This window comes from Lycium ferocissimum, chromosome 1 (genome assembly GCF_029784015.1).
Source record: "Lycium ferocissimum isolate CSIRO_LF1 chromosome 1, AGI_CSIRO_Lferr_CH_V1, whole genome shotgun sequence".
Classification (NCBI taxonomy): domain Eukaryota; kingdom Viridiplantae; phylum Streptophyta; class Magnoliopsida; order Solanales; family Solanaceae; genus Lycium; species Lycium ferocissimum.
The window spans coordinates 65,253,562-65,266,604 of NC_081342.1; the positions used below are offsets into that span (position 1 = coordinate 65,253,562).

A 13,043-nucleotide genomic window follows, 5' to 3' on the forward strand; every position below is an offset into this window, starting at 1 on the left:
TAAAATTGCAAATAACTTATTTAATTATTATATCATTAACATCAAATACTATTGTACTTAGAAGACCAGTGAGCCATAACATAACTTATTTCATCTTACAAGCATAACTTATTTTTACTGATTCTGTAGCCAAAACAAGGTCACCAAGAGTCATCATCAAGCACTATTTCCCAGGTTATAATACTCCTCATCCAGCTTATGCCACGCATCATGTTTACGCCCCTTGCAAGCAGCCATAAAAGCTTTTATCACATCAACTCTTGAGAAGCCCGCTTCGCAAATGGATGAAAATAATCCCAAGAGATTGCTGTTTTGTACCAATGGATAACCACATTGTGCCTCGAAAAGACGAACCTGGTAAAGGAAAATCAATATAAGTTACTATATCTTAGGAATTCAAGTTAAAAAACTTGACACCACGCAAAGCAGATTTTTGGATTACCATTTTCTTTATGCATTCCTGTTTAGCGACAACTCTTCTCCTGTCAAAGCCCTTTGTTGGACCGAAAAGAAAACCAATATAAGTTAGTAAGTTACTATATCTAGGAATTCAAGTTACAAAATTTGACACCACGCAAAGCACATTTTTGGATTACCGTTTCTTCTACGCCTTCCCGATCAGCAGCTCTTCTGTCAAAGAACTTTGTTGGACCGAAAAGAGAGACTCTGACTGCTTCTACAGCCTCATCTAGATATTGCCTATGCAGCACAGTCTTCATTATATATTCTCGAAGCTCGGCCTGCTCGACTGAATTGTCTTCTTGCATCTTGTACTGTGTAGATCAATAAAACATGCATCAAAAGCTCTAGTTCGATAAAAGTACAGATAATGGATCAGATGAAACAATCCAGTCAATCGTTTTGACAACTGACGCTATGTTTTGCATGTCATCTATTTCAGAAGACACGTAATAATAATATTGAGGAGATGAATGATAGCTCAGACGCTGAAGTTTTGGACAGTGAAAATGAAGTAAAGGAGGCGGGAAATTTAAGACCTAGGAAAACAAGGGGGGTGTTATATGATCCAAAATGGTGCAAGGCGACTGACTATGATTTTTGATAATGTCTTAGGGAAGCTATAACCAGGTATGCAATTGAAAGATGTGTGCATACATATAGAGAAGATAGTTAATGATAGAACAAGGGTTAGTGAAATGCAAGGCAAGCATCTGCCCATGGATATTGTATGCTGCCACGGATCCAAGAATGACAATTTCATTATGACTTTATTCCTACATAAATGTTATAAGACCAACATAAATCACCTGCAGAATTCTAAATTTTTGGAAAAATATTACCGACATAAATCACCTGTAATATTTTTGCCAACATTTGATCAAATATGTTAATTTATTTTTGATGTAACTGTTATACAATCTCATAAGTGTCCGATGTAACTTGGTCCATCCAATATGATTCAATTGATGTTTGAAAAGTTGAATTTTGTTGTAGCATGAGAGAGGTAGAAGAGATGAGATGGTTACTCTATTGTATTTGGTGCAATTCTTTTCAGGAGTTCTGCTGCAGGATGCTTTGTGCTGGGCTAAATTGATCGCGAATATGTGCAGGGAAATTGTCTATTAATGAATTTCTTTTAATAGATTACTTTGATTAGTTTTTTGTGAGGAACAAGCACATATACATATGTGTGTGTATTTCATTCATTTGCAATTTCTTTCATTTTTTATGTAATTTTAACTATTTAAAAATATTTATTGTAATTATATTATTTTATGAAATACTAAAAATTAAATACCATGGGGCTTACGCCCCGTGGCATAGGTGTAAAACGCCTCATCTTACGCCTCGGCTTTTTAAGACACTGGCTACCATACAAAAGAATGATTTCAATTGGAGTACAGTCACAACACAGTACACAAGATAAATGCAAACTCGAAAGTCACTAGACAAAACTTGTACCAGTCTACTTAATGAAATCTTCTATCCCTCTCTTCCTCATATGTGTAATGAAATTACTTAATTATCATATAACGATACAAATGTTAATATGTAGCTCAAACTTACTCGTGACCATAAGGTCATAATATGAACATCGCCCGTCCTGACCACCTTTAAGGCCTTTATAGCATTGATCTTCTCTGCAAGAACATTTGCCGTGATAGGATCAAATCCTTGTTTTACCAAATCCTTCTCTAGCATAATATCTTTGTTTAGATATTTCTTAACATGAGATCCAACATTATAGTTGTTGAAGTTGGAACTTAATTCCTTCACCTACAAAACAACATACAACATAGCATTCAATTAGGGGTTTTCAGATGAGACCGAAAAACCGATAGCCGATCTAATAAACTGAAAACTTGCTCGGTTTGATTTGGTTCTAAATTTTCAAAAACCGAGAACATTTGGGAGCATTTCTTAAATTGTATTTTTTCTTATAGGCATAAAAACCCCACAAGCTATTAAAACTATCAAAACTTTCCTAATTCTTTTACAATTTTACCAAATGAGCAAGTCATCGTTCATAACAAAACAAAATAAAATTAATACGCTACCAGAAGGCCTTTCTAAAAAATACATAATGTTGGCAAATAGTTGGAGGGAGTAATTATTAAAAATATCTACCAACTAGAAGGCCTGATAGTGGCTTTTTCTGTCCGATGAAGAGTTTAGCTTAATGTCCTGTCTGAAAGTCTTGCGGTATAAAAAAAGGAAAATAGAACATAGAGTAACGCATAGTTATTCACACGAAACCCAAACTTTGGCAAAACATCATATAAATCCAAAACAAGAAACAGCGGCGAAACAAAGAGAGATGTTTCACCTTGATGAAGAGAAATTTTATATACTCCATTTGCAGAAATTTCTGGAGAGAAAAGAAAACAGTGAAAGAGGGGTTGCAAAGTTGCGGTTCTCCTATTAGGGTTAGGGTATGGGTCAGAACATTTGTATATAGAACCGGGTCCTGGTCTGGTACTCAATTGGGCTGCTGGTTAGGCAAAAAATTACAAGGCCTTTTTGGGCTTGATTGTACTTCAACTTTTTTTTTTTCTTTCTCATCGGTATTTATATTGAGCTACATTATTGTTGTTATGGCTTTTAATCAAATTTCTTTCTTTGTAATTTTTTTTTTTTTTTTTTACATTTAAATTTAAACTTTTATATATTAAAGAGATAAGGGTCAATTCCCGAAGCATCTATTGCAGTACCTCTTTCAGAATCAAGAAGATCCGTCGGCCGGGACGTTACGCCAAGTCAAAGTCCAAGGATTTCAGGTAGTTCAGAATCCCAGGTGTCTGTACTGCAGAGCCCTGATTCTTCTTCAGGTTCCCCCTCAGCATCTCCTGGGTCAGAGCATAATCCCTCTGAGAATGCTGCAAAGCACAATGAAGGGAGAAGAGCTCATATGGTCACTTTCAATACTATTAATAGATCCGAAAGAAAAGTGGTCGACATTGAGAATCAAGTCTTTCCGGAATACGTTGGAGTTTCCAAGGAAAGGAAGAAGAAAAAGAAATCAAGATTCTGTTATAGGTGTGAGAAAGGGAAGTGGGAAAATAAAGAGGCGTGTTTGGTTTGTCATGCAAAGTATTGCATCAATTGTGTGCTCAGAGCAATGGGTTCAATGCCTGAGGGGCGCAAATGTGTAAGTTGCATTGGCGAGCCAATTGATGAGTCGAAGAGGTTCAAACTTGGCAAACATTCAAGAGTGTTTTCACGTTTGCTTAGTCCCTTGGAAGTCAAGCAAATAATGAAAGCAGAAAAAGAATGTGCGGCTAATCAGCTCTGACCGGAGCAGTTGATTGTTAATGGATTTCCGTTGAAGCCTGATGAGATGGAAGAACTCTTCGGGTGCCCTTTACCGTCTCAAAAGTTGAAGCCTGGAAGTTATTGGTATGACAAGGAATCTGGACTTTGGGGAAAGGTAATTTTGTCTATTGAAATTTAATTAATCATTCATGATACTCCCTCCAGTCCAAAATAATTGATGCTTTAGCCTTTAAAGGTTGGTCCAAAATAATTGATGTTTCACAAAACTATGAAGTATGTAATTAAGCTTTTTCAAATTTTCCACATGACACATTCCTAATTCCCATGATAATTATGTTAATCTAAAAAGAAATGAAACTCATAATTGAGGGTATTTTAGTCAAAACCTCTCTTAACTTTTATGAGTAATTGAATTCCTTAATCCATATGACCAAGTTAATTATTATGGACTGGAGGGAGTAATTCCTATCGGGAAGTAAGAAAGTTAATGCAACTTTGGCTTCTTAATTTAACAGGAAGGAGAAAAACCTGACAGAATTGTGAGCTCAAACCTGAATTTTACTGGGAAACTTAATTCGCATGCAAGCAATGGAACCACACAGGTCTATATTAATGGCCGAGAGACAACTAAACTGGAACTCAAAGTGTTGAAGGTATGTCGTTTGTACTCCAACTAAGTTTCCGTTCATTTTGGGGCAATAACTTGTCGTAGAACAATTACTGCGCGCTATTTATATGCCAAACTAATGGTTACCTTCTATTTACTAGCCACAGTTTATGTCTTTTCACTTAAAAGATATCTCCTCTTTTTTGGTCAATTTTACCGCTTATTGTCATGCTGTTTCTTTTAGGGAAATGTTGACTGCACCAATGATTTTTTCTGACCCTATTACTGCTGCAATAATTTGTTTATGGTTTGTCCTTAAAAAACGTTGAGTAGCTTTACTGATATACTATGAAGTTAATAAAATGTACATCCAAGTAATCATTTATAGCTCTGAGATTACTGTTGAATTGTCATCTTCTTGAATTGTCTCTCTCTTCTCTCTCTTCTCTCTCCTCTACCCTCAACGGTAACATCTCCTCTCCCCCCACCCACACCGCCACCACGTCCGGACCACCGCTTCCGTCGACCGAGTAACTCCGGCGATCGAGGTAACGCCGGTCACTTTTCCGCCATTTACTTTTTCTCCTCCCCTTTTCTTCATCTCCTATTCTTCTTCTCTTCTCCTTTTTTCCCCTTTTCTCTCCTTTTTTTCCCTAGCCGTTGGCGGCGTAAGAACGTTATCGCGCCATCGCCGGAGAATTTTCCGGCACCATTTTCCGGCGACCCCTCTTTTCCCTCCGTTTTCTTTTTTTCCTTTCTCTTTTCCATCTCTTTTTTTCTCTTCTCTTTCCCCCTCTTCTCTTCTTCTCGTTTCGGTATTTGGGAACGAATTTCAACAAAGGAACGATGAATTTCGACGTGAACGGATATTTTTCGACGGCGACCGGTGTTTAGTTCAATCGGGTTGGTACCTCTCCGTTGCTATATCCATTATTTGTCCACACATTTGTAGTAAAATTTTGCTAACTTTAGACTTTTGAATTTATTAGTTAATACTCTTTCTTGTGGCTTGGCTTAGTGATGGTAGACTAGGGTCATGTTCTCGTTTGGGGACGGGGGCGAGGGTTAGAGGGTAAGTGGGTTGAAGGAGCGTCTAGGTTGATAGTAGGTTCTTGGAATATTGGGACGTTAACGGGGAAGTCCATAGAGCTAGTTAAGATTCTTAAGAAGAGGAGGATTAATATAGCTTGTATCCAAGAGACCAAATGGGTAGGTACTAAAGCTAAGGAGGTAGACGGGTATAAGTCGTGGTTCTCCGGTAGGTCGAAGTATAGAAAATGGGGTGGGCATTTTAGTGGATAGCGAATTAAGGGATCAGGTGGTAGAGGTTAGGAGGGCCACTGATAGGATGATGTCGATTAAGGTGGTCGTTGAAGGATTCACTTTGAACATTATTAGTGCATATGCGCCGCAAGCGGGCTTAGGCGAGGAGGAGAAGAGGCGTTTTTGGGAGGATTTGGACGAGTTAGTGGGAGGCATACCGCCTACTGAGAAGCTATTCGTGGGAGGTGATTTCAATGGACACATCGGGCCTATTTCGGAAGGTTATGATGATGTGCGTGGAGGCTTTGGCTTCGGGAGAAATGGAGGAGGAGTCTCACTTTTGGATTTTGCGAACAGCCTTTGGGTTGGTGATAGCCAATTCGAATTTCCCAAAGAAGGAGGAACACTTGGTAACCTTCCGTAGTTCGGTGGCCAAAACTCAGATAGACTTTTTACTCCTTCGGAAGGATGATAAAGGTCTGTGCAAAGATTGTAAGGTCATTCCGAGCGACTATCTTACAACCCGCCATAAGCTCTTGGTGATGGATTTAGGGATCAAGAGGACGAGGAAGAAGTGGGTCGTGGATGACCGACCTAGGATCAGATGGGGTAGTTTGACCATGACTAGTGCACTGGAGATGGGAGAGAAATTGAAGGATATGGGGGCACAGGATAGTAGTGGGGATGCGACCAGTATGTGGGATAAGACGGTCAGTTGCATTAGGGTGGTAGCAAGAGAAGTGTTGGGGGTCTCGACAGGTAGACGTGGCCAGCATAAAGGAGACTGGTGGTGGAATGGAGAAGTTCAAGGGAAAGTGGAAGCAAAGAAGGTGGCGTATGCGAAGTTGATAGAAAGCAAGGATGAGGTGGAGAAGTGGACAAACACGGAGCTTTATAAGATGGCGAGGAAGGAGGCGAAGTTGGCGGGTTTCGACGGCAAAAGCGGCCGGCTTTTCGAACGCATGTATGCTGAACTAGAAGAGCAAGGAGGGACCGAGAAATTGTTCGAGGCTAGCCAAGGCGAGGGAGAGAAAAGCACGTGATGTGGATCAAGCAAAGTGCATCAGGACGAGCATGGCAAAGTATTGGTAGAGGGAGACTGGGTTAGACGGAGATGGCGTCATGCTTGCAAAACTGCGAATGAAGAAGGGGACAGAGACATTGTGTTGGGAGATTTAGAACATACAGGAAGGCGGCGTAATTTTGGGTATTGCAGGAGTATTAAGGTTGAGGAGGTTAGGGGTGCTGTTCGTAGGATGCGCAGGGGAAGAGCGATCGGACCAGACGGGATCCCTGGGGAATTTTGGAAGAGCGCGGGGCCGGCAGGTTTGGAGTGGCTGACTAGGTTGTTTAATGTCATCTTTAAGACGGCATTGATGCCGAAGAATGGAGGGCGAGTGAAATGATCCCTGTTGTACAAGAATAAGGGAGATATCCTGAGTTGTAACAACTATAGAGGTATCAAACTGCTAAGCCATACTATGAAACTATGGGAAAGGGTGGTGGAGATGAGGGTGAGGAGAGGTGTGTCTATTTCAGAGAACCAGTTCGGATTTATGCCGGGACGCTCAACTACCGAAGCCATCCATCTTGTGTGAGAAGATTGGTGGAGCGGTATAGGGAGAGGAAGAGAGACTTACACGTGGTATTCATCGACACTAGAAAAGGCTTATGATAAAGTTCCAAGAGAGATCCTATGGAAATGCTTGGAGGCTCAAAGTGTACCTGTGGCGTACATTAGGGTGATCAAGGACATGTATGAGGGAGCCAAAACCAAAGTAAGGACAGTAGGAGGAGACTCAGACCACTTTCCAGTTGTGATGGGGTTGCATCAAGGATCAGCTCTTAGTCCGTTTCTATTTGCCTTAGTGATGGATGGATTGACACGGCAAATTCAAGGTGAGGTGCCATGGTGTATGCTTTTCGCGGACGATATAGTCTTGATTGACGAGACTCGTAGCGGAGTTAACGCTAAGCTGGAGGATTGGAGACATACTTTGGAGACTAAAGGGTTTAAGCTGAGTAGGACCAAGACAGAGTACTTGGAGTGTAAGTTCAGTGAAGCACCTCAGGAGGCTGGCGTGGAAGTGAGGCTTGGTACCCAGGTCATCCAGAAGAAAAATAGTTTTAAGTACCTTGGGTCTATGTGCAAGGCAGGCGGGAGATTGACGAGGATGTCACACATCGTATTGGGGGTGGGTGGATGAAATGGAGGCTTGCTTAAGTCTTTGTGTGACAAGAAGGTGCCACCAAAACTTAAGGGCAAGGAGTTCTCTGAGCGGTGGTTAGACCAGAGCTATGTTGTATGGGCGGAAAGTCTGGCCGGATTAAGATCTCTCACGTTCAAAAGATGAAAGTAGCGAGATGAGAATGTTGAGATGGATGTGTGGCCACACCGGGAAGCGGCGAGATTAGGAATGAGGATATTCGGGATAAGGTGGGGGTGGCCTCGGTGGAAGACAAGTTGCGAGAAGCGAGATTGAGATGGTTTGGGCATGTGAAGAGGAGAGACACGGATATGCCTAGGTGCGGAGGTGTGAGAGGTTGGCCATGGATGGTTTCGGACGAGGTAGGGGTAGGCGAAGAAGTATTGGGGAGGTAATTAGACACGACATGGCACGATTACGAACTGCAGGGGACATGACCTTAGATAGGAGGGTTTGGAGGACCCAAATTAGGGGTAGAAGGCTAGTAGATAGTCACGTTACCGTTCTTATTAGTAATCGCGATGTCGCAATATAATTTCTTATGCTCCAATTTATGCTATTATCTACTATTTCTGTGCTTTCATTACCACGTGGTACTGTGCCGATTGCATTATTTTATTTTATATTATTGCTTTTACATGTCGCTTTGAATTTCTTAGTATTATCGACTTGTTTATGCTTTTATGCTTTTCTTGGTAAGTGCCGAGGGTCTTTCGGAAATGTAGTCCTACCTTGGTAGGAGTAAGGTCTCGTGCACTCTACCCTCCCCGACCTACGATGTGGGATTATACTGGGTTGTTGTTGTTGTTGTTGTTGTTGTCATCTTCTTAAACTGTCGAACTATAAAGTGGTTTCCCAATCGTAATTTATTGTGATTGATCAGGAATCCGATACTTGTTTAAGTAGGCTGCAGTTTTTCCTTTCTAGATTGCATTTATTGACGAGGAAATCTCTTATTACCTTGAAATTTTTGAAGGATGTATGATGATTGAGATTTTACCTAATTTAGCTGAAAACAAAAGCTCAATAGGGAAATAAACTATAAAGAATAAAGGCAGAATAACTTGGGACCCCCCTGAACTTGTCGATTTTTATTCGGTGTACACCTAAATTATGCGTTGGCTTAATTACCCCCCTGAACTTGGTAATATGATAGTCTCGACCCCCACCAGACGGCGTGACCCATGGTCGTGTGACACGCATGTTGCCCGCCATGGATTTTTTTGTCCATGTGGCATTTTTTAAGGATAAAATATATATTTTTTACCTTTTTAAGTTCACCAATTATTTAGATCATCTTTTTTGGGTCAAATCACGTAAAAAAGAACTTGAAACAACAATATTTTGACCATACTTTTTTTTTATTTGGCTAAAGATAATGATATTCTAATCAAGTTATTTTTATATATTTGGCCAGAAAAAAAAAAGAAATACACAGTTAAAGCAAATAATCATTGTATCTAAAAAGAAATAAATAAAATATCAATCAAATATTTTAAGAATTTGACCCGAAGAAAATAATGTAGAGTTGAAATAAATAGTAATTGCATGAAAAGAAAAATACACAATTTTTTTTTTTTTTGTAGAAAATACACCGTCTAAACTTCATTACTTTTGCTAAACCTTCTTTTTATTTGGCTAAAATAAATAGAGTTTCAACTAAGTTATTTAGATTTGGATCCAAAAAAAGGAAAAAAAAACACATAGTTGAAATAGATAATCATTATATCTAAAAAGAAAAAAAATACAATTGGGATAAAATATGCAATGAATATTAAGAAAAACCAAAAAGAAACACAATTGGAAAAAATAAATCATTATATTGATTATATGGCGATTAATAGTTGAAAAATACTCCACTTGGAAGCTGATTTTTCAATTTTTGACCCTTCCACGCGCCTAAAAGAGAGTGTGTTCACGCTCTTTGCCACATCAGCGTCTAAGGGGGTCGAGACTATTATATTACCAAGTTCAGGGGGGTAAATTAAGCCAACGCATAGTTTAGGTGTACACTAAATAAAAATCGACAAGTTCGGTGTCCCAAGCTATTCACGCTAAGAATAAGCATACGGAATAACGGTCCAATTATCTTTGATATGAGATTTTTATTTGAGAAGCGTGCACGTGTCTATGTCACGTTCAAATTACTCCTCCATTTCAATTTGTTTGTCTTACTTTCCTTTTACGGAATAGTTTGTTTAAAAAGAAGCCTCTTTCCTAATTTTGTAACTCTTTAATTCCAACATCTCACATGGCATGTTGAAGACCAAAAGATTAAATTACATTTTGGTACGTTAAACATATCTTTAGTTTAAGACCGCAAGATTCAAAAGTCTTCAATACTTTCTTAAATTTCGTACCCGGTCAAACTAAGACTCATAAATTGAAGCGGAGGTAGTATTAAAAATGGGACTTGCTTACATGTCTTCAATAGCTTCTCTGCAGTGAATCATTTTTATCTTTAATTTTCAGCTTGCAAATGTGCAATGTCCTCGTGACACTCACTTTTGGGTATATGACGATGGACGCTATAAGGAAGAAGGACAAAACAATATTCGGGGTAACATATGGGAAAAGGTAGCAAAAAGAAGTTGATTACGATGCACTTTTGACTCTATTTGTAGGGCTAGTCGGTTATTAAATATATCATATTTGTTTGTTATACAGGCATTAACGCGGTTTATCTGCTCCCTCTTGTCGCTGCCGGTGCCCACGAAAATTCTGGGCCCCATGGACAGAGGTAGACATATAGCTTTACTGTTACAAATTATATAGAGCAAAAAAGGGTTCAGAAGCTACTTTTACTTGGACTTGAAAGTTCCGGAAAAAGCACTATTTTCAAACAGGTAGCCATATTGGATCTGTCTAAGTTATTTATTGCATACCGCTTGTTAGAGGAAATGCTTTTTCTTTATTAACTTTTTTTTTTTTTTTAAATCTGAAGTCTGACGTGTCTCTACATATGTAAAAACTTTCTAAAATGTCTGTTCTTTTTTCATTTGTGTAACGGAATAGAGACAACTATGACCGACATATTTCATTTGCTGCAAGTAATTTTTTTGGCATCATGTTGAAGAAGGGCCTTTTTCTGCTAGGGAATGTTTTTTCTTACAAAAAACATATGACAAAGTGTAAGAATAGAAAATTTTATCCAATTTATGCGGGTGAAATGAAATGCATGGGTTAGTATTGACTTTCCTTAAGTGGAGAAGGGTTGAGGGGGCAAATTCATTATCCAGCAAGTTTCGGACCGGCATGGCCGCTTGCCTTAGTGATTGATTGTACTTCCTTTCTTTCTTATTATTAATATACTCATTTTCAACAGCCTTCTGGGTAGCGATGAAATTTTTGTATGGGAACAAGTTCACTGCTGAAGAAGTTCAAGATATCAAGCTGATGATTCAAAGCAATATGTACAAGTATCTGAGCATTCTTCTTGATGGAAGGGAGCACTTTGAAGAGGAGGCTTTGTCAAGAATAGAGGCGGAAGGTTCTTTCAAATATATCTCTAAAATTTGTGATAAAAACTGCTCTGTTAATTTACAAAGTACTTACCCCACTAGTGATAGTTTGTATCCATAGTGGAATGCCTATCCTACTTAACAAATTTTGGAGGAAGAAGAAACAAAAGAACTGCAGAAATATTTTACTTCTCTAAAGTTTCACCCATAAACAAATAGTCGAAGTCTCTAAACAAATCTATTGGATTTTTATTTTTTTGATAAGGTAAACAAATCTATTGGATTTTTCTTCAATTAGATTTGCGAGAAACGCAATTAATTGAAATAATAGATTCATCTCAGATGGCAAACCATTTCGAAATTAAGAATTTTTTAATTGAATATTTGTTGGAATTGACACTTTAGATCCAGATAGATCATATCTTGTAAGTTGGAAATTCTTTCTTTTGTATTCTTTAATGACCAGCAACTACAATATTACAGCACTAACACAACAATTGCAAGAGGATCATTATTTAACGTGACTATTTTTACTCCTACAGCACTAACACAACAATTGCTAGTCAGATATTCTTACATCTTATGTGCAAAGCCTTCTCAGTGAGCTAACAGCAAGAGATGCTGATCTATTAATGTTAAACAGGATCAACAATACAACAGTTTTCTCCATATGATCCTAATGACATTGCAAAAAGTAATTCTGTCATTCCTTAATAAGAGATGCAGAGGCACCAATTAAAAAGAAGGGCCTATTTTCATTTTTGGCCTGTCGGTCAAAATAAATTACGGGCGCTAGCCCAATTATACAATACATATACACTGATTATGTATATTATATGTATATCTATGTATACTATATATATACAATATGTATATTTATTCTTGATATCAAAACATATACGTTGCATTGTAAGACATTTTGAGCGGCCTAAAGATAAGTATCCCTAAAAGAACCTCATACCTATTGGCAAAGTAGCTACACTCATGGTGGTTCTGCCAATTAACGACATCTCTTTGCAAGAATTCTGAGTCTACCTGAGATCGAACTCCTACTAGAATCCTGAAATCCAAAAAGAAGAGTACATCCGATATGCAATTCATATAGGATAATAATTGCACATGCAAGACGGTACATCAACTAACTTCTCTGTCATGGAAATAATTGCGCACTATAACTGTTACTACCAACGGAAGGATGGTCATTCAATTATTAGAGTCATGAGCGCTTATAACCAGTGAAGCTTGTACATACCAGTGTTTTAAAAGGCAGTTTCAGGACTCGCTCTGAGGCTCGCCCTAGGGCGAGGCGCTAGCAAAACGCCCCGAGGCTCACGTTCGGGGCTTAGTTCCTGTGAGGCTTATGCCCTAAGCGCCCGACTGTACGCCCTAAACCCGCCTAACGCCCAACTCTCGGGGCTCGCCTAATAGTTCTTACACAAATTATATGTTAAATTTCTTAATTAAAATCGCTGACCCTTATAATTCTTTAACAAATGAATGATACTTTATAGTTTTTCATCTATATAAATAAGAATATTGGATGTAACTCAAATAACAAGTCGTAGTATTGCATATTTACTATTTGAGAATATTGTGAGGGTGAATATCACTTAATATTTATTTTAAAAATACTATAGCCGATTTGTACATTTTCACTTGTCATTGGTCTTTTGTCTTACGTATCAAATTTATCATATTTTATTATTTCGCTATTTGAAAGTATTTTTTATTTTATTCATGAAGGAGTTACATTTTAAATTTTAAATAAAG

General features: G+C 38.4%; 1 protein-coding gene and 1 pseudogene across 1 annotated transcript; one reads left to right on the forward strand and one right to left on the reverse strand.

Annotated features, from left to right (window-relative positions):
• On the reverse strand, positions 1-2,944 carry LOC132057488 (vacuolar-processing enzyme-like). The gene is made up of 5 exons (XM_059450114.1): positions 2,789-2,944; positions 2,029-2,238; positions 597-773; positions 443-493; positions 1-354 (listed from the first exon to the last, which is right to left on the reverse strand). Exons 1-5 carry the CDS (start codon positions 2,816-2,818, stop codon positions 157-159), a joined length of 666 nt encoding a protein of 221 aa, XP_059306097.1. The 5' UTR covers positions 2,819-2,944; the 3' UTR covers positions 1-156.
• Positions 2,897-11,627, forward strand: LOC132066444 (extra-large guanine nucleotide-binding protein 3-like; annotated as a pseudogene).
• The last annotated feature ends 1,416 nt before the right edge of the window (positions 11,628-13,043 follow it).